The sequence below is a fragment of the Periplaneta americana genome, unplaced genomic scaffold (genome assembly GCF_040183065.1).
Source record: "Periplaneta americana isolate PAMFEO1 unplaced genomic scaffold, P.americana_PAMFEO1_priV1 scaffold_20, whole genome shotgun sequence".
NCBI classification, from domain to species: Eukaryota; Metazoa; Arthropoda; class Insecta; order Blattodea; family Blattidae; genus Periplaneta; species Periplaneta americana.
Genome location: NW_027185501.1, coordinates 1,725,161 through 1,748,007, shown reverse-complemented (window position 1 = coordinate 1,748,007; position 22,847 = coordinate 1,725,161). Strand labels below are relative to the sequence as shown.

General features: G+C 35.2%; 1 protein-coding gene across 1 annotated transcript in view; it reads right to left on the bottom strand.

Moving 5' to 3' along the window:
• Positions 1–627: 627 nt before the first annotated feature.
• LOC138693734 (DNA-directed RNA polymerase I subunit RPA1-like) overlaps positions 628–22,847 on the bottom strand; it is an 87,363-nt gene continuing 65,143 nt past the window's right edge. Inside the window, exons 10-12 of the mRNA XM_069817554.1 lie at positions 15,512–15,759; positions 14,431–14,944; positions 628–3,668 (exon numbers count right to left, since the gene is read on the bottom strand). Coding sequence (XP_069673655.1) covers positions 15,697–15,759 — 63 coding nt within the window. The 3' untranslated portion in view covers positions 628–3,668; positions 14,431–14,944; positions 15,512–15,696. The remainder of the gene's footprint in view (positions 3,669–14,430; positions 14,945–15,511; positions 15,760–22,847) is intronic.

Sequence of the window (22,847 nt, the reverse complement as noted above, 5' to 3'; positions counted from 1 at the left end):
CAGTCATTCAACATTATTCATCTCATATCTATATATAATCAGCTCATGATCTTTGTTATTCTGTCAGAATAAATCACAACCTTAACTAATCATACAGCATGCAGACTGACGATGTGGATTCGTTTCAGCCTAGCAAAATCTTTAAGTGCCACGGCCGATCTTCAAAGGAAAAGGAAAACCTCTTTTAGAATTTAAATAATTTCACCAAAATCCCACAATATGCACAAAAGAAAAACTCAGTGGGCTATAATTTAATTAGTTTTAGAGAAATATCCAAGTACAGTGGCCAGTTTACCTTCACATCATAGGCTGAGATATATGGTTCCAAAACACGGACACCAAGCCTTTCCGGTCTGAGCTGATGGCTCCAGTTCTAGTCAACTACCGTACAGACTGACTCAGTCTGCACCATCTAAATGGCAGCCAAAGGGCCATCGATGTATGCGCGTAGAAACGAGAAAACATCAGAATTTGCCACATCGAAAATCCTTTTCTGAATGCACATGCTGTAAAATTATAAATAAACAGCACTCATACATATCATTATATCCTGCCGGATTACAAAGACAAATCATTCATACACATACCGTTACAATATCAATATTTACAAAGCAGGGGATGCTTGGATTGTTGTTTTTTTTTTTTTTTAAACAGCAGGTCTGCAGTTCTTAGCTAATCATGTACAACAGATGGAGAGGGATAAAGATTTTTGTTTGTCATGTAATTCAACGTTTTCGAAGTTACATGAAATTCTGTCCCAACCTTGTATGCATTGAAAGTAAATATGTTGGTTGCTACATTAACCATTGTACTGTATCGTTTGCTACCCATTGCTTATATTCCCACTCCACTTTGCTCTGCATATGTGTCGACATTGTCAATTTTCTCTCTTCATTCAATTGCATTTTGGAATTTTTTCAATTTAACTTGTCGACTATTGATTGTTTCTCAAGTTTAATCTGGATAAGTGTAAGATTGTTGTTGTTGTTGTTTTCTAATGCCAGGCGTTTGATAATTAAGTCATTTGACCTCTTGCACTCCAGTATTTTTCAAAGATATTATCATGGCCAGCCACTAAAGCACAGATTTTGAGGTGTTCCGAATCCATTTCTTGGTTTGAGTTGCACAATGGGCAGTTAGGGGACTGATATACTCCAATTGGCCAAACAATTATGGCCTGTTGCCAATCTAAATGCAGCTACAGACGATTTTCGTGGTAAATCGGGAATTAACTGTGGATTATGATGCAGAGAGTTACATTTTTTCCCTTGAGATTGTGTTATCAAATTTTGTTTGTTGAAGTCTAAATATGTAGATTTCATAAATCTTTTCACAGATTAATACGTAGATTTAATAACAGGTCTGTAAGTAGCAGTGCTGCCCTTCTTTGCTAAAGCTTCCGCATGATTCCACAATGGGATGGTATCCATTGGAATACAATTCTTTTATTGAGTGTTATTAATTGAGAGAGCATTTTAGTTATTTCTGCTGTTTGAGATGAAGACGTGTGTTTAGAGACTATTAACAGAATAGCTGCCTTGGCTGCTTTGGAGTCTGACAATATAACTGCATTCTTAAATTTATTGATGTGGCACAGAAAATTCCTGAGACTCTCACTTATTGCAACGATTTCTCCATCTAAACTTGTTGTTCCATATCCAAGAGATCTATAAAGTGAGAAGAGACAGCACGTAGCACCTTAACCGGCACCTTGTTGTCTGGAGATCAAGGATCCATCGGTGTATAAGTGAAGCCAGTTTTGTGGAGGGTACCTAATATTAATTGTCTCTAAAGACAATTGTTTCAGTATTTCAGTGTTTACTTCTGATTTCAGTATTACTTCTGTTAAATTTAGATTATATTCTATATATATAAAGGGTTTGGTTTAATTTGTAAGTTTTCTTTTAAATTCGGGATATTGATTTTCAGTTTTAATTCTTGAACCATGGATATGAAACATTTTTGAGTTTTCAATCTACAGAGAGGACTGTATGAATGCCAATTGTTTCCTGGTAATCTGATAAGTTTTTCATATTGAATTAGTGCTTTTTCTTCTATTGTCATTTTGATGCTGTTAATATTAGTGAGGAATCTCATAGAATCTATTGGAGTTGTTTTGATTCCACCAGTAATGAGCCTGAGAGCTTGGTTTTGAATATATTCTATTTCGTTTATGAAAGGTGAAGTAATTAAAATTTCTCCGCAGTATGTCAGCACTGGCTGTATAAACATTTTGTATGTAGTGTATAAAGTATTCCTAGAGCATCCCCATTTCTATCCTGCTAGATTGTAAAATTCTTTTGCAGAATGAGAACGAGAAATTAATGATATTAGGGAAGTTAGGCCTAAAATGACATACTTGGGTAAAATGACATACTGTGTGTTTAGTGAAGACACTGTAAGCTGAGTTTGAATTTACAGCTCTATAGTGCACAGAAGCTGGAAACAGTGATTACATCCAAGTTTTAGCAAACGAAGGCGCTTTTTGGTGAAGCAGGTGCAACTAAAGGAAAAAAGTGCAAGACGATATATAATATTGTTGAGGTATGTTATGTATTTTTTGTCCTTTTAAGCTTCAGATATTGGTGAAATAATGTTCATGACTGAAAACATGAATATTTCCCTATATAAAAAGCATTACAATATCCAAATTCATAAAGAGGTTAGGTCGTACTAACACTACTTCTTATTCTTCTTCATTCCAGGTAAAATGACATACCACCTAACTTACTTGGCTAAAATGACATACTATGTCATTTTACCCAAGTGCATGTTTCTGACTGGAAATGAGAAGCCATATATTATGGGCGATAGCGATTTGCAAAATTGGTGTCAAATTTATTTACAATGGCTAATTAGTGATTACTTCTGTGAAATTATGTAATATATAGTGGCATCTCTCTCATTGCTCGACTGAATTTTTCGTAAAGCTAACTGATTTTAAAATAGGTGAGATGGGGATTTCTTTAAAATATATAAAACCTTAAAGTTTCTAAAATAAATATATTTTCAATATGTATATGCACTGAATTTTGTTACTCTGATTTATCCTCTTATGAATGAGCTAGGCTTGGCGAGTCTGAAGTTTACTTGCACCTACTTCACCAAAAAGCGCTTTTGTGGAAAACATCGCAAGATGAGTTTGGATTTACAGCTCTATAGTGCACAAAAGTTGGCAACAGTGATTACATGTCATGTTAGCCTTCCCTCGTCACTGCACCCACCAACTCCAGCCACTTGATGTCTCTTTCTTCGCGTCTTTGAAAACATATGATCAGGTCGTTACAAAGTGGCTGAGGAGCCATCCTGAATGGGTGATAACACAGTTTCGAATTGCGGACTTATTTTCTGGAGTCTATGGAAAAGCTGCAACCATCACCAATGCATTGGGTGGATTTTCTTCAACAAGAATTTGTCCACTCAATTCGGAGATATTTCCTGATCACTTATTTAGTCCTGCAGCGCCCACAGACAGATCTCTAACGAATGCAGTCCTACAGACGGGCCAAAGGGTGAAACACAGAAGAGCAGTTCAACAACAAGGAATGCAAAAGAACATATGATAGAGCCATCACCAACAACTGCTCCAGCAGCGGAAACGTCACAAACGAGGCCTTCACCTCATGTGACACAGCAAGAGATCTCCGCGATTCCCTCTGGCACTAGATCTGTGGGGAGAAGAAACAGAACACATGAAGGGTCCCAAATCGAGCATCTCTTTTATTAACCAATTAAAACTAAAGGAAGCTGAAAGAAGAGCTGTAGAAGAAAGGTGTTCAGCAAACAGAGGAAAAACACAGCTTCAGTTTGATCTAAGTAATGGGGACCAAGATGAAGAGAGTGACTTCGATGGTGATGTTCAGAATGACACACCTTGTCTGTACTGCAATGAATTTTACAGCCAATATAAACCAGAAGAAACATGGCTACAGTGCAAGAAATGTTTCTCATGGGCACACAATGAATGTGCAAGTGTATCTAAGAGAACAATTTTTTTTTTTAACTATGTAAAAATTAACTTAAGTGTGTCATTTTACCCTAGTAACTTGGGTAAAATGACATAGTTTGTCTATTTTCAAACATACCTTTCTGTTAAAGATTGTCAGTATTTTCCACTTCCTGTTGATCTTAATATATGTGTTAATGTTGTAGTATCAGTTATATATAATTGACCAAAACAAATTTGGTAAGAATACATATTTTTTTCAAGATTTCCTTAAGGTATGTCATTTTAGGCCTAGTTCCCCCACTTATGATTCACTCTGTATAAGGAAAAATACAGAAAATTGATTTAAAAAAGATATTAACATTGACATTGACATTGATATTTATTGACATAAAACTCAGAAGGTTAGAGTGGCTGGGACACGTAGCCAGGATGGAGAACAATTGCACACCCAAAGCTCTACTAGATGCATTGCCAGTAGGAAGAAGGAAAGTCGGACGACCTAAATTGAAATGGCTGGATGATGTTCAGCCTGACCTAACAAAAGTTGAAATTAGAAGATGGAGAACACGAGCATTAGACAGGAGTGATTAGTCTTATGTTCTGAGGGAGGCTATGCAAGAGTCGTAATGGCAATGATGATGATGAAGGGATTCTGTCGGATTTGTGACATTTCGATGTTAGTTTGGGGAATGAGATGCGTTTGTAATATTTTAACTTTCTGCATAAATCCTTCTTGTGTGTTTAATTTAGTAGGCAAGATTTTGTATTTTCTCCAATAGTCTGCATTAGACAGTTTGATTAATTTCTCATACTGGATTTCTGCTTTTTCTTGAAACTCGTGTATCAGTGTTTTTTTTTTTTTTTTTTGAGTAAGTTGTCTCATTGAATCTATTGGTGTGGATTTCCCTGCACCTATAATTAAATGTACTGCTTGGTTTTGAAATTTTTCTATTTTATTTCATTGTTGTGGGGTGCATGTGATGAGTATTTCACTACAGTATTTGAGGACAGGTTTCATGTACATATATGTGAAATTTAGTGTACGTCTCTGGCTTCCCCATTTGCAGCCAGCTAATCTTTTTAACAGATTTAATATCTTTTGGGCTTTTTCTACTACAGTATTAATATGATCTTTCCAAGATAATTTGTTACTGGTATCAAATATGACTCCTAGATATTGTGAATTGATTGCTCTTTGTAAGGGAAGCCCATTAAGCTTGATGTTTATGTTAACTGGTTTAGTGACATTTGTGAATATTTGATATTTAGTTTTGTCTGCATTTACTTGCATTAGGTTAGTAGAGCACCAATATTCCAATTTAGTCATAGCTGTGTTAATTTGGGTTTCCAATGACTTGAGCTTATTCTTTGGTTTTGAAACCCAAATGACGAGGTCATCAGCAAATAATGCAAACTTTACTTCTTTGCAAAGATTTGGGAAGACCGTTGATCATCATCATCATAATCATCATCATCCTTGCATGTATTGGGCCTAGTGGCCCGTTACGGTCTCTTGCCAATGCTTGAACGGTCTGCCCAAGGATCTATTGCCCACAGGATGGTAATTTAAAATTTGGCGTGGAATTCTAGAATGAGGCATTTTGATGACATGTGATCTCCAGTTTTGTCTGTATTTCTGTAGGTATTCCGTAATCGGTTCAATCTGCAGTTCTTTTATAATGTCAAAATTTTTAATGTGATCCATTCTCATGTATCCCGCTGTACGACGCATAAATCTCATTTCTGCTGCCGTTAATCTTTGTGAATCAATATTACTAATCGTCCAAGCTTCACTACCAAAACAGAGTATAGGTCTGGCCAATGTTTTGTAAATTCTGGTGAGCGTGTGTATTTGTACTAAGATTGGTTTGAATATGTGATTAATTATCCACATTGCTCTGTTGAATTTAATAATTTTCTCATTCAAATCCTTTTCTTCTTCATATGAAATTTGATAACCGAGATAACTAAAATTTTTTACGTGTTCGATGATCTTATTATTGATGCATATTTTGCTACGGACTGGTTCCTTTCCTAAAAAAAGCCATCACTTTAGATTTGTCAGTTGAAATTTCCATATTGAAGCTTTCTGCCATTTGATTAAAGCTGTATGACTGATATTTAACTGTACTGAATCGCTGTGTGATAAAGTCTTGTAACTAAAAGAGCATATTACCTCAGATTCCTATTTTATGCAATTTGTCTACAAGCTTAGGCTACTCCTCCATATGCTGTCATAAGCAGATTTGAAATCAACGAAAACAACTGCAGTATGTTCTTTTTTGTTCATGGCTTCTTTAATACTCTGACTGAAATAAACAACTTGTTCGTTAGGTGAGTGTAGTGGTGATATTCGGCCAGTTCGCACCAGTATTGACGAACCAATTGTTAAAATATTTCTAGGTAATATTTGCAATTACCATGGACATACACTGTATATGTTTTACATACATGAGAGAACTGATTGTTAAACTTTTTGAATATCACCACTGGGTGAGTGGTATTGTATGAAGCCAGATTGCTGTTTTGAATACAAGTTGTTGGATTCAAGGAACCAATTGAGATGTGCAGCAATCATTCTTTCCATATTTTCCATATCTGGCTTGTCAGAGAAATAGGTCTGTAGTTATTAATATTAGATGAAGTTTTACCTTTCTTCAAAATGGGTATAATAGTGGTAATGCTTTTTTCCAGTTAGCAGGTACTGTAAAAAGTTCAGCATGGTTTTTTAGACTTGTCTCAAGGTTCTTGATAAATTCAGAATGAATTAAATCTGGACCAGGGACTTCATAGCTGCATCTAGTTCATGGATTATGAAACTAGCAACAAACACTTCTCTTGTGTTTCATGTAAACACACTTCTTTTGTTCACCATATTTTTTTCATGTTTCTTTCTAACTTTTTGTGAGTAGTTGTGATTCTATGTATTATTGTATATGTACTTAAAAAGGCATTTGCAATAACTTGGGGGTTTGTTAGTTGTGTATTTTTGTAAATTATAAGTGAGTTACTTGGTGGATTACTCTTTGTGATATTAGATATAAATTCGGGTAAGCTTTTATACCATCTTTTCTATAGTCCATTTTAGAGATGAAATTGTTAAAACTTTGCCTTTTGACTGAGAGTACTTCTTTCTTAAATTTGGCCACTTTACAAGCTTCTGGTCTATAAAATTGTCTCTATTACTGTTCTCTTCGGCTCGTTTTCTGGCTGTATCACGAGCTACTTTTAATGTCATTGATTCTGGTTCACGTTAACACTTTGTTTAAAAAACTTAAAATTGTTTAACGACACATTAAAAGTGTTAAAATTTTTTAAAAAGGTTATGTATCTTAGACAGACGGCCTGCTTCGACGCCGGTTCTGCGTCATCTTCAGTGTCCTACGAACTACTGATGTTCCTGTTGATCTTGCATACTGCCATTTGCATTCGTCAGTTGTAGGGGTGGGGGTGTGTTGCTCCTATGGTGGGGATGTTTGTGTGCTGTGTATCATGATATCGAATAATGTGTGGGTATTGAACTGTAATTGTGTATTAAGTATATGTTGTGGGTATGTTATTGTATGTTTGTATATTTCGTATTGTTCTAAGACGTTTAACTGTGCACTTTTTGGTGTGATGTGTAGAATTTCCATATCTGTTTCTATATTATTGTAGTCATGATTATTGTTGATAATACGTTCTGCGTAATTTGATGTGATGTAGGGTTTGGTTATATTTATTTTTATTTTATTGGGTTATTTTACGACGCTGTATCAACATCTATAGTTATTTAGCATCTGAATGATATGAAGGTGATAATATCAGTGAAATGAGTCCGGGGTCCAACACCAAAAGTTACCCAGCATTTGCTCCTATTGGGTTGAGGGAAAACCCTGGATAAAACCTCAACCAGGTAACTTGCCCTGACTGGGATTCGAACCCGGGCCACCTGGTTTCGCAGCCAGATGTGCTGACCGTTACTCCACAGGTGTGGACGGTTTGGTTATAGCTTTAATGTGTTCTTTATATCTTGTTTGAAAGGTTCTTCCTGTCTGCCGTAAGTAAAAATGTGGGCAACTATTGCATTTTAGTTTGTAAGCCCCAGTTGAATTATATTTATTTGAATGTTTGATGTGATTATTTAGATATTTCTGTGTTGTGTTATTTGTTTTGTATGCTATCTTGTATTTTAGTTTTCTGAATGAAGTTGCAATTTTGTGAGTATTGGTATTGTGATATGTTAATGTTATGTATTTATTGTCACACGGTGTTTGTGTTGTTTGTTCTGTTTTTGTTTTGCCTTTTTTATTAGTGTGTCTATCATGTTGGGGTTGTATCCATTGTCTTGTGCTATATATTTTATTGTGTTTAGTTCTTCAGTATAGTTGTCACTGTTCATTGGCATGTTAATTAATCTGTGTGTCATTGTACGGAATTTATAGCTTAATTATGTTCTGTTTCTATTGTATACTTTAATTTGGGATGTATTTTGTTGAGTTGTTGATGTAGGTTTTCTATTTGTCTTTTGTTTCCAGACTATTATGTCATCTACATATTGAAGCTAGTACCGGTACATTATTCTCTCTGCGTGTTTGTTGTTGTCAGTGTTTAGTATGTGTGTTTGTTCTATATTATGAATGAAGATTTCAGCTAATATACTTGATATAGGTGAACCCATTGGTAATTCTTCAATTTGTGTATAATATTTATTGTTATGTGTGAAATAATTTTGTTTTGCAATAATCTTTTTTTAATGTTTCTAAATCTTTTGTCCAGAAGGGTTTGTAGTTTGGGATCTTTCCTCGGGGCACCCATTTCTTTGCTGCTTTTAGTATAGTTGCACATATTATATTGTTACATTTGTCTGGAGATTCGTTCATATTAATGGAGAGGTTATTTTCTAGGTCTTCTCTGAATTTAGTCCAATTGGATTTTTTAAAATACCAAGAACATCTGTTGTAGGTTTCTGATGTAGTAAAATAGAAGTAACAATGATTCTGTGGCCAAGTCCAGGGTCTTCCAAAACTTCCCTGCTTGCCTTGTTATATATGTCTGAAGATATTAGAGTTAAATCTGGATTAGATGTTCCATGGGAATGAAGAAATGTTGGAGGGTCTTCTGGGTTGAATAATAATTGGATTGACTGGGTGTTAACAAAATCTTCTATTGAATGGCCAACAGAATTGATGCCTAAATACCCTCATTTTTTATAATGACCACTGAAGTCTCCAATTATGAGAGTCTTTGGTGTAACTACTATATTGTTCACATTGGGTTTGTTATTAGGGGGGTTATATATGCTATACATTTTGAAGTGTTATTTATCCAAAGTTCTATTTTACAAATTTCAGAATTGTGAATAATTTCAAGGGAAAAAATTGTTCCTGGGCCGGGTATCGATCCTGGGATCCTTTGCTTAGCGCATGAATGCTCTACCGATTGAGCTACCCCAGGAACTACACAAGACACCGTCACAATTCTTCCCTTTATATCCACACAGCTCAAATGGTCTGACAAGATGCCAGAAACCCAACTTTGAGTGCACACAATTCTGTGTGACTTAAATTGTGGCTTTCTATTAACGTATCTACAGTAACAAATATATTATGCCTGCTTCACAGGGAGCTTCTACCTGAAAGCCAGATTTGCATAATATATTCGTTACTTCAGATTTGTCTCCCTCAGTCATTTGTTTAATAATGTTGAAGGTTAAAGTTATTCCTCTTTTGATGCCAACTAGTATGCCACTAATTCTTTGTCTTGCTTTAGGTTGTAGAAATGTATTGTAGTTCTTGAAAACAAAGAACTGTAATTGTTCAGCTGTAACATTGGCTTTCGTTATTCAAACATATCAATGTCTTTATCTATTAGAATTTTATGTATTTCAGTTTTCTTGGCTTGATTAAGGCCTCCAGCATTCCACTGTAAGACCTTCAGCTGAGGTAGAATTATATTGTGTTTTGTCTTGTTATGTGATGCTAAAATAGTCCCCGTCCGGAGATCCGAATGAGGGGACTTTTTTTACCTCCGGAATATTTTACTTCGGATTGTATTTGTCATTGGAGCATGTTGGATGGTCGTTTCTTTCTATGTTCATTAAACATAATTCAGGGGGCACCACGAGAAGGCGACCATCATCACCCCCAGAACACCAGTATAGCGCGACATATTATTGTGGCAGAAGGCTAGCCTTGTTTCATACTGAGATGTAGTGAATTGATATCTCCTCTCTAGTCCCCCTCAAGGTCGTAACCATGTCTTTAGAGGTTTAGAGACTTCTGCCACAAGTCTCGCACCAAACTCTGCATTCTGGAATGACTGCCCACAGTGAAGGATGTGAGTGAAAACCAAGTGTTACGATACATCGTTATTGCAAACTTAGAGACCTATTGTTACCAGGTATAATAACTCAGTAACTCCCGAAGAGGAAATCTCAGCCCTGGTTTGACAGTGTGCTATGAAGAAAGGCAGAAAGTCCTTAAACTCCTACACAGAGCAAGGAACTCATCAAACACAGAAATCCTGAAGCAATATAACGAAAAAAGAAGACATTACAAGAAACTACTGAGAGAAAAAAGGGCGAGCCATCTTGAAAAGGACGATGAGGCAATGAAGGTCAACATTTTGCAAGCCATGAACATGATCACTCCAGCACACAAAAGACATCTGCACACTACTTGCATATGCAAGTTTTGCAGAGAATGTTGTTGCTAAGAAGACAACTGGGAAACAATCACAAGAACTGCAAGGTAAAACTTCAATGAATACGTTATCTGCAACGACTATGTGCTACTAACCTATGTTGGATATTGAGAAATTATGCAATGTTTACATTGCTGACAAAGAGCAAGAAAAAGGTACCGGTGGTGAGGAAGAACTACCTATTCCTTACTTTGGACAGGCACTGTAAGGACTGGACAAGTTGAGACATTATCTTGCTTCATTTAATATTAATCCTTTTTTGTGGCTCAGTGCAACGAGGTAAAGTGAGAGATACTGGAAATAAGAAACTTAGGCAACTACTGAAATTATTTAACCTATCATGGACCTCTACTGTACCTACAGAGTGGAAAAAAGCAATAATTATCCCTATTCTAAAAAAAAGGCAAGACAGGTGATGACATAAATAATTACAGACCAATTTCTTTAACAAGTGTCATTGCAAAAACAGCAGAACGTATGATTTCAGCGAGGTTAAATTGGTTCTTAGAAAGTAATAACATACTAACAGCAGCACAAACAGGATTCAGACAACACCTATCTACAAAAGAAAATACAATTCAGCTTTCCCAAGATGTCAAAGAATCTTTCAACAAAAATCAAGATACGCTATCAGTTTTCATTGATTTTGAAAAAAGCATACGATTCAGTATGGAGGTATAAACTACTTGAAAAACTCACAAAACTAGGCATTCAAAACAACATGCTAAACTGGATCACTCACTTCCTTTCCCAGTGTTTCTGTGCTACAAAATACAATGACAGTACTTCCAAATTCCGACAAATAAAAATGGGCCTCCCACAAGGTGCAGTACTGAGTACAACCTTGTTTAACATCCGCATCAACGATCTCCCCCCGGCTGTTCAAGCGCAGAAATAAAGACAGCTCTTTTTGCAGACGACATGGTCATGTGGACATCTTCCCCACAAATAGTCAAACCCAAAACTTCAATGGAAAAGGCTCTGATCCTATCAGAAAAGTGGACTGACAACAATTTGATGCAAATCTAGTCTTTCAGGTGAAGCTCCCTGTAAAGCAGATTTGAATAATTTCAAGGGAAAAATTGTTGCAGGGCCGGGTATCGATCCCGGGACCTCTGGTTGAACGTACCAGCGCTCTACCACTGAGCTACCCGGGAACTCCACCCGACACCGTCTCAACTTTTCCCTTTATATCCCGGGTAGCTCAGTGGTAGAGCGCTGGCATGTTCAACCAGAGGTCCCGGGATCGATACCCGGCCCCGGAACAATTTTTCCCTTGAAATTATTCAACTCTGCTTTACAGGGAGCTTCACCTGAAAGACTAGATATGCATAATATATACGTTACTGTGTACGTTAACAGAAAACCACAATTCCAAGTCACACAGAGATTGTGTGCACTCGTTGTGGGTGTCTGGCATTTCGTCAGCCCACGCGAGTTGTGTGGATATAAAGGGAAAAGTTGAGACGGTGTCGGGTGGAGTTCCCGGGTAGCTCAGTGGTAGAGCACTGGTACGTTCAACCAGAGGTCCCGGGATCGATACCCGGCCCCAGAACAATTTTTCCCTTGAAATTATTCAAATCTGCTTTACAGGGAGCTTCACCTGAAAGACTAGATTTGCATAATATATACGTTACTGTGTACGTTAACAGAAAACCACAATTCCAAGTCACACAGAGATTGTGTGCACTCGTTGTGGGTGTCTGGCGTTTCGTCAGCCCACGCGAGTTGTGTGGATATAAAGGGAAAAGTTGAGACGGTGACGTGTGGAGTTCCCGGGTAGAGCACTGGTACATTCAACCAGATGTCCCGGGATCGATACCCGGCCCCGGAACAATTTTTCCCTTGAAATTATTCAACAATTTGATGGCCATAAATACTGATAAAACAACGTTTCAAATATTTAGCTTGAAGAAAAAAATCCCAAAACTAAATCTACAGTTCAAGAAAACAAACCTGAGACAAACATATGAAACAAAATATTTAGGGACAATTTTTGATTCAAAATTATCTTGGAGAAATCATATTGAAGCAGTAGTAAACAAATCAAAAAAAAGACTTCCAATTTTAAAGAGATTAGCTGGAGCAAAGTGGGGTATTAATCGGCAAACTCTGAACATCACGTACAAAACATTCTTCAAGCCAATACTTCTCTACAATGCGGAGGTATTAATTACAGCAAATAATTTCAACCTGAATCGACTAGAAGTATGCCAAAATCAGGCCCTGCGACTAATAACTGGTGCAGCAAAATCAACCCCAATCACGGCAATGCAAGCCCTAATCCAGAACCCTCCAATATATCTCACTCTAGAGGAGCAGGCACTAACACATTATGAAAAAATGCTACGGTTAACAACAAAATGGGAAAAAAGACTGTTACAACCAACCAAGTTGAAAACACAAACAAGTTTCCTGTCTAAAGTCACAGAAATAAAAACAGAATTGAATCTTCCTCAATCTAAAGAAAACATTTAAGCAGAGAAAACCCTCTAACCTTCGAATCAATTAACATTCAACTAGATTTAGAAGAACCAGTTACAAAATCTGAAACTTCCAAACCTGTACTAAAAGCACTAGCATTAGAAGCTGTGAACAATAGATACCCACCAGAAGAATGGTTACATATCTACACAGATGGGTCTACTATCGATAACAACTCAGGATCAGGAATTATGTGTGTGTTATTCTCATTTTATCAACCAGCAGGATATCATACAACAAATTTTGATGCGGAAATAATGGCTATTCATATCTCACTCCAACACCTACTATACAGAATAGATAAATTTCAAAATTCTGCCATTCTCTCTGATTCTAAAGCAGCATTATATGCAATAAATTCATATAAAATGATATCAATCCAAATTAAAGAATGTCACAAAATGATCCAACAACTTCAAAAACTACAGAAAAGAATTCAATTGCAATGGATACCTGCACATTGTGGAATTGCTGGAAATGAAACTGCTGACTTTCTTGCCAAAAAAGGATCCAATTTAATTCAGAATACAAATACAAGCCTACCTTTTACATCCATCAAGAGACTAATTAAAAATAAATATAAAATCAAGCAAAACCAAGCACTCTGTACCAAAGCCAAAGATAAAAAATGGAGCATTTTAATAAAAAAACCAGAAATTATTCCAGAAATCCCACGTAAATGTGCAGTAGCAAAATTCAGACTGCTTACAGAACACAATTATTTGGCCAAACACTTGAATAAAATAGGAATTTACACAAATCCAAATTACCCTCTATGCAACAATGAAGAAGAAATGACTGAAGATCATCTACAAACCTGTGAAGTTCTATCTGATGGATCCACCACAGAGAAATATTGGAGAGCAAGAACGCTAATGGCTTCATTGCCAAAGCCCAGCATTAGATAACAACAACAACAACAACAGAAACTTAGGCAAAATGAAGTAGGTAGCCTACTATGCTGGATTTCTTTAAAGGGCAATTCTTTATATGTCCTATATTTTAATTTGTCTGATTAATTACTAAGCATTAGCGAATTCAAACAATCTTATTTTACTTTATTATGTAAACCCAATTTTAAGACTTCCTTTACTTTGAGAAAACTTTGGTCCACAATGGTTTGCTATATGGAGTTATACTGTATACATGATCTATACACTGTTACCAATAGTTTTATTTTATTAGTTATGTGTAAGTCTCTGAAATTTCTTGAACAAAGGTTTGAATGCGCTAAATAATAAAATTCTGCAAATCCTTTCTCCCCCTGCCCCCACCGACTACAATATTTGTCACTATACAGTAAGAAAACTTACCCCAATAATATCCTTGAGCATATCACATCTATGGAGTATTTGCAATCCTTGAAGAAACTGTTTCTGCTCAAGAGTTACTTTATCATTCTTCAAACAGTCTCGAAGATTTTTCAACACGCTTGTCTGTACACTTGTTACATTCTTCCTCAATTCCGAATTCAATTCAGCTCGCGGAGAAGAGGGTAATGATTTCTGTAATACCTTTAAAAACTCTGTTAAATTCTTAGGAAGACCTCTGTGCTCCGCAAATCAAAACCCAACTGAGAGGGTGAAGCACACACATCACAACTGCTGACTAAGCTATGAAGTGGGCAGACATTGTGGTTCTTCGCTCTGCAAAATAATAGATACGAAATCCAGCAGACGCACTAAGACAGAGCACTTCACTCTGTCAAAACTTTCTGCTTCCCATGGAGTTGGTTCTCTCTCAGCATTTACGTCCATCAACCGGGTAACAGAACTTGCATTCTGCTGACTCAAGTGATGTATGAAGTATACTGCAGCCTCAGACACACTGTATCAAGGAATCAGAACCATGAGATTTTATGCTTTTACAGTAGCTAAATTGTGGTGCACGGTTGAGCATTTATACAGTGTCTTTACTATATTAACTGTTTTTTTAAGTAATAAAAACTAAAAATAAAATCATGAAATGCTAAAAAAAATAATGCAACAAATAGATTTCGGAATACCTTCCAAAAGTTGCAACATTTACACATTTTAAAGCAGTACTCTTAGCAAATAAATGAAAGTAAACGCTAATCAAAAACTTAGTAAATAGACAAATTTATACATATAATACTTTCAATAAAATATCATCACAAAAATTTTATGGAATGATTGCACAAACAATCTGGCATGAAATACATTCCTACAAGAAGTAAACTAGTTTCTTACTGTATAATGAAAACAGTATTTGTAGAGAGATTGAAACAAATTATTATAACACAGAAAATATAGTACATAAATCTCGGAAAAATATGTAGGGCGCTTAGAAACAAAATTCAGAAAAATGAAAAAAAGATGATTCTAAACTATAACTAAATGGAAATAATTAAGACCTTACTGCATGCTAGCATACCTTGCCTCACTTGCCTCTCCCAGAAGTGCAGATGGTGTAACCAAAGAGCCACACAGACTAGCGAGCAGCATTTGTAGCCACTGCACTACATGAGACAATGTTGCTCCACTCTTAATGTGCGTCAGAGTGGGAGTGACGGCTATCCCTGTCCTGCTTTCTTCACTTCCTTCACACACACACACTTATCAATGCTTTCCAGGAATGAGTACTTGCATACGAGTTAACAAAATCAGTTCCAGATTTGAAGCCTGAAAAGGATGCAGAATAGTTGTCTGTCATAACTATAATTCACTCTATCGACAGTTTAGAACAGTGGTTGCCAAACACCATGAAAGTGTGACGTAACAGAAATGCAACCCACACACCACTAGCGCAGGGAGAGGGGTGGAGTAAGTATCTCCTCAGGTAATGCAGGTAATAACAGTGCAGAGACGGACTGTGACCAGAAAACAAAAACAATATAATATTCTTCTACTCATTAACTACACACATTTTTTTCCGTGTTAACTTTTATCCTCCTATTCATTATTTTTGTATTATTAATAAAATAAAATATATTTTCTTACTTGCCATAAAAGGAACGTGTACTCTACATCAGCAGACACTTGAAATTAGAAAAACGTAGAAATTGTAAATTACATTAAATACTTCAAAAAACGTCCAAGTATTTTACCCCGATTATGACATAGAAGCCAATACTTTTTATTGTTTGTTTATTAATGAAATATTCAAATTTCAGGTAAGGGCGTGATAGTCTTTGTATCAAGAAGAATAATGACAACGTATTGTTCTTTAATAATTAATTAAAAATTTTACAAAAATTCTCTCATATTTTTGCCATCTGCACAATAGAAATACTTTTACTCCCATGCTCCTTAAAATTAAGTTTTTACATACTATCTGTTTTCTGTTTTGGAAAAGACATCGAAACATATTATCCTACACACTTTTAACATTACATGTGTACGTCCGCTGCTGATAAATGTCTTGTCTTATATTGAAGTGATGGTTGTAAATAGAGGTGGGGCATATTTATTTAATTAATTTATTTAATAATAATAACATATACATAAGAACGTTACATTAAAATACCCCGAAAGAGCAAAGCTCGTGTTCGGGGACAGTTCCGTTACATAGATACACATACTTTGTAGACAAAATACTTAAGAAAAAAGCTCACATAAAGATTGTAATAAAATTAGTAAATAACAATACTAGTAATAACTGAGTGAAAAAAGAGACGATGTTGAGATTGATGGATTAATATTAAATTATTATTAGTAGTATAATTAGTGCAGGTCATGTTGATATAGTAACCAAGATAAAATAGAAAAATACACTTAGGATAGAAATAAACTTGTTTTACAATACATGGTACATAATACATATACAGGGAAGTCTGTCATATAATTTTTTTAATTCTGGATCTGAAAATTTCATTGCTTAATGTAGTCAATTCTGGATGAAATTTTATTATCGAATTATATAGCCGTGGACCATAATTTGTACTGTGCAGTAAAGCAGCAGATGTGAAATATTTAGGTTCAACTAATTTAAGAATTTCATTTCGTCTTGTATTATGAGCATGTGGCTGAGCTACAAATTTCGTTCTATTTTTATGATAGAATTTCATTAAAGAGTATTTATAAATTTGGTCAATTCTAAAAACATTCAATTCGGAATGGATCAAATTCGTTGGATAATCCAGTCGCCTTTTCAAAAAAATTTTGATTATACGTTTTTGCAACATAATTAGAGGAAAAAGAGCAGTTTTTGTAATGCCTCCCCATCCAATTATACCATATTGGATAACAGATTCAATGCCATGATGCCATGGTTACGCTTGAGTGGAGGCAGGGGCATGTGTCACGACACAGCTTCTGGCAATCACTGGTTTAGAACAATACTATCGTAACTACTACTATTGGCACTGCTAGGTACAATGGTATTGTTCTGAACATGATATAGAGCAATGAGAAGTTCATGAAATCTTGTAAAATGTATTAGAGTTAATTTATCTTTCACGTCAATTTTAAATATACTGTTAATACTGTATTAGTTTCATCTTTCTCTTGTTGACAGTACTGCAGAAAGTAAGGTGAGAAACATTCTACTCCACACACTTCCGCCCAACAAGAGCTGAAGAAAGAGTGCACAGATAGTACAATAATCTTATATCAAGAAGAAAAACAGATTAAAGCATTTTAAATTAACTGTTTCACATGTTTTAGGTGCTGTCGGCCAATGTTTAGGTGTTAACCAATGAAGCTATTGTATTTGCCTTCCTGCAACCCAATATTTTCCAAACTATCTTTATTGGTGACAAAAGGCAATAACTGAGATGTAATGATGTTATTATGCAAGGTGTTTCTGAAGGAATAGTAAATATTTTAGGGGTTGTTAGTATGGACTATTCTGAATAAAGAAGTTCATATAAACATGTGTTAAATTTTCAATGGTTAATTGAGATAGGTACAACTGTTTGAATGTTATGCACAACAAGCATTAGAAATGACAAGATGGGAAAACAAACGACTAAATGATTATATTTATTGCTTATTTACATGGAATCAGTATATTTCAACAGTTCAATGCACTTTTCTGATCTGTTGACTATATTATTTTATGTGGGCAGCACTATTCATAAAGCAAGCAACCCATTTGTCCCTTGCGTTTAATTTGTTTTTGTACACTTCGATTTTCATCCACCCTAATAGACAAAAATCAAGACTAAGATCTGGGGACTTTAGTGGCCAATGCATGCGACCACTGTGGCCAATGCATCTTTGGGGAATGCGAAATTTAGATGATGTGCCATCTGACAGATAAAATGTACATGGGCTCCGTCATGCTGGAACAACACACCATCCTTGTAGCCAAGGAAACTACACCCATTATGAACAGTGCTACTCACAGACGACCTCAGAAGAGCTACACATACTATTCCTTTGTATATAATCAACAGCATGCAGTCATACGTCATTCTTTCATACCATTTGCAAGGTTTGTTATGCATAACATTCAAACAGCTGTATCTCCACGCCCATGGAAAATTAGACACATGCTTATATAACTTTTTTTTACTCGCAATAATCCATAATACCACCCCTAAAATATATACTAACGGTATTCCTCCAGAATCACCCTGTATATTACAAGAACAGAATTTTAAAACGATTTACGTTCAATAGAACCATTTTTTTCCACACACATTATCTACGGACTCCAGAATAGTGAAATTTTGGTAGAATAATTTATTTTCATATAATATGCCTTAACAGTTAACTGTGTATTGCAACAAGAGCCACTGTAACAAAACTCATAGAATAGTAATAAAAATTCTGTGTTTACAATAATTTAAGTATTGTTTGTATACATCTGAAGTCTGATTAGTGTATTGTATTGTATTGTATTTATTAACATTCCATGGTATTCATACATGCTTACAGCTAGAATATGGAACAAGTCAAAAAATTAATACTATTATAAAATCTTAATTTATAGTCACAGTCTAGATGAAATATATATACAGACGAGATTTACAATATAGTCTACTAGTACAACACAAAGTTTTAGTATCAATTTAATGAAGTGTTACTGAATGTCATGAATTCACCTACAGAATAGAAGGCGTGAGAAATTAGGTACTTCTTTAATTTGGCCCTAAATAATTTTATGTTTTGAGTTTCATTTTTTATATCGATAGGGAGGCTATTAAAAATTTTACTGCCATATAACGCACTCCTTTTTGATAGCACGATAGACTTGCCAATGGAGTATGAAAGTCATTTTTTGACGTGTATTTATGCTATGAACTGTTGAATTAGTTACAAAGTTTTCACGATTACATACGAGGAAGATTATTCATGAAAAGATATACTGACAAGCCATGGGCATTATTTGTAGTTTTTTTTAAATGTTGTTGTTGTCTTCTAATGCCAGGCGTTTGACAATAAAGTCATTTGACCTCTTGCACTCCAATATTTTTCAAAGATATTATCATGACCAGCCACTGAAGCACTGATTTTGAGGTATTCCGAATCCATTTCTTGGTTTGAGTTGCACAATGGGCAGTTAGGGGACTGATATATTCCAATTCTATGCAGGTGTTTGGCCAAACAGGCATGGCCTGTTGCCAATCTAAATGCAGCTACAGACGATTTGCGTGGTAAATCGGGAATTAACTGTGGATTATGATGCAGAGTTTTCTATTTTTTCCCTTGAGATTGTGTTATCAAATTTTGTTTGTTGAAGTCTAAGTATGTAGATTTAATAAATCTTTTCGCTGAGTAATACGTAGATTTAGTAACAGGTCTGTAAGTAGCAGTGCTGCCCTTCTTTGCTAAAGCATCCACATTCTCGTTTTCCAGGATTCCACAATGGGATGGTATCCATTTGAATACAATTCTTTTATCGAGTGATATTAATTGTGAGAGCATTTTAGTTATTTCTGCTGTTTGATATGAAGGTGTGTGTTTAGAGACTATTGATAGAATAGCTGCTTTCGAGTCTGACAATATAACTGCATTCTTAAATTTATTGATGTGGCATAGAAGATTCCTGAGACTTTCACTTATTGCAATGATTTCTCCATCAAAACTTGTTGCTCCATATCTAAGAGATCTATAACGTGAGAAGAGATAGCACGTAATACCTGCACCAGCACCTTGTTCTCTGGAGATCAAGGATCCGTCGGTGTATAAATGAAGCCAGTTTTGTGGAGGGTACCTAATATTAATTGTCTCTAAGGACAATTGTTTCATTATTTCAGTGTTTACTTCTGATTTCAGTATTTCTTCTGTTAAATTTAGATTATACTCTATTGGCCAGTTTTTCCAAGTAATGTTTAATTTGGCTTAACAAATGTTACATTAACAGCTGGTTTATTTTTAACGTTTTGTTAAGATGTTTTCCATTTTTCCAACATAATTTTGTTTAAAATAACCAACACTTAACTTTAACTGTCGTTAATACTATTCTAACTACTCAACAGCAGTTGGTAATGATTTTGCATATATAAGACAACTTCTTATTGGCTGATATTATTATTTTAATTCTGTACTATGGAGTAAGTCATGAAACATGTGTAAAATCGTAACCTATTACAGTAGCCATGATTCATACAGTACAGAGAATTGATAAATGAAAGTTGCATTGACTGCTATTGAATAATAATAATTATTATGTATGGTTACATTTTATAATGCTAAATATGAATTTCTGTTTAGAAAAATCTCAGTATTATGACCACCAGGTGACAATAATTACACGAATGTGTGTGTAGTCAACTGTTCAGAAAACCCCGAGGAGAGTTCCGTATCATATAAAATTCTCAATTTAGGTTCATGTATAAATTATATGTAATTTCGTCCTAAAGAAGCAATTGCTGCTGAAACATTTTATTATTTACTCACTGCGTATTTTGAAGCACTATTGACATCGGCTATAGTTGAAGAGCTAGTAACCTAGAATCTAGAGTTAATAGTAGCTGGTGAATTGGAACAAGTGGCCTATTTCAACTAGGTAACATACAACTGAGTTTTATTTTAAGACATGAAAGTGATTATTATAACTACATACCGATACCTAAGAAATATTAGTAAATTAATACATAATGTGCATTCAAACATAACAAAATTTAATTGGTATATTAACTTTCATTTATTAGAATTATATTATAGCTAGCGAAAAGATATGTTTGCACTGGCTTTAAAACAGAAGCGAAAGAGCTGGATTCTTGGAATTTATAATTGTTTTCTTTCCGATGGAAATTTAATTTTCCAGCAGGATAATCACCCCGCGCACACCGCCATAAACGTTCAAAGACGGTTCACGGAAAAGCATGAAAAAGAGGAGGGTTGACAAATATCGAGACATCCCACCTCAAAATCCAGATCAGTTCTGGGATCAAGTTCTGGTTACCTGGGAAGATTTCGCTAAGGACCAGAACTATTTCCGCGATCTGGTGGAATCAATATCCCGAAAATGCCAGGCAGTGATAGACGCCGATGGCATGTGCACAATGTATTAGATCCACATGTGTATTTCTTTTATTTTTCTTTAATTTGTTTGTTTATCTTTGTTTTATTTCGGGAAGAAAATTGATCTCTCAAGAGTTTTTTAAATTCTCCTAGTGGAGCCAGAGTTGCGAAATAATAAGTTCCACTAAACAAAATTATAAAAATGAAGAAAGGTAACATGTATAAAAATTAGTTACATTAAAAAAAAAAAGTTACCACCGAGAACCGAACATGGGCCCTGGGACGGCAAGCCAACACGCTACTGACTACTCCATTGGGGTGTCATGACGTAACCAGCGCAACGAGGTACATATAGCTGCTAGACTTGAAGTCTACGGACACAGCTCACATACAAACGTAATCGTGTAAATATTTCAATGTTCAGTACTAGTTAATGTTTCATTTGGACTGATTTACTGAAGCTTGGTGAAACCATCCCTTACTCTAAACATTCCTCAAAGAGAAACATAACATGTTATTTTCACAACTTTTGTCTGAACAGCTGTGGTGTTATCCGCCATGTTTAACTGTTTGTTAAATGAGTTAACGGCCTGAAATCCTACATTTAATGTTAACAAACTGTTAAGAATCTGTTAAGCCAAACTGGTGTTGAACAAATGGAAAAAATGTATTTAACAAACTGTTGAAGATTTAACAGTCGTTAAGTCTTCTAACAATACTTGGACAAACCGGCCATAACTATAATAGAGTTAAAGGGTTTGGTTTCATTTGTAGGTTTTCTTTTAAATTCGGGATATTGATTTTCTGTTTTAATTCTTGAACCATGGATATGAAACTTTTTTTAGTTTTTAATCTACAGAGAGGATTGTATGAATGCCAATTGTTTCCTGGTAATCTGATAAGTTTTTCATATTGAATCAGTACTTTTTCTTCTATTGTCATTTTGATGCTGTTAATATTAGTGAGGAATCTCATAGAATCTATTGGAGTTGTTTTGATTCCACCAGTAATGAGCCTGAGAGCTTGGTTTTGAATATATTCTATTTCGTTTATGAAAGGTGAAGCAATTAAAATTTCTCCACCATATGTCAAGCTTTTTCAGAAATATATTTCAAATGGTTGCTCCATGTTAACTTACTATCGAAAATAACTCCAAGATATTTGGATTCATAAGTCCTAGGAAGGTGTTGGCTATTGTATTGGATATTGAATTCTCTTTCTTTTTTACCAAGTGAAAATATTTGGTAGTTACTTTTGCTTAAATTGAGTGTCATCAAATTTGATGCATTCCATTCATGTAGTTGATTTAGAGCTTTAAAAGCAGAATTTTGGATTCTGTCTCTATGTCTGTAAGA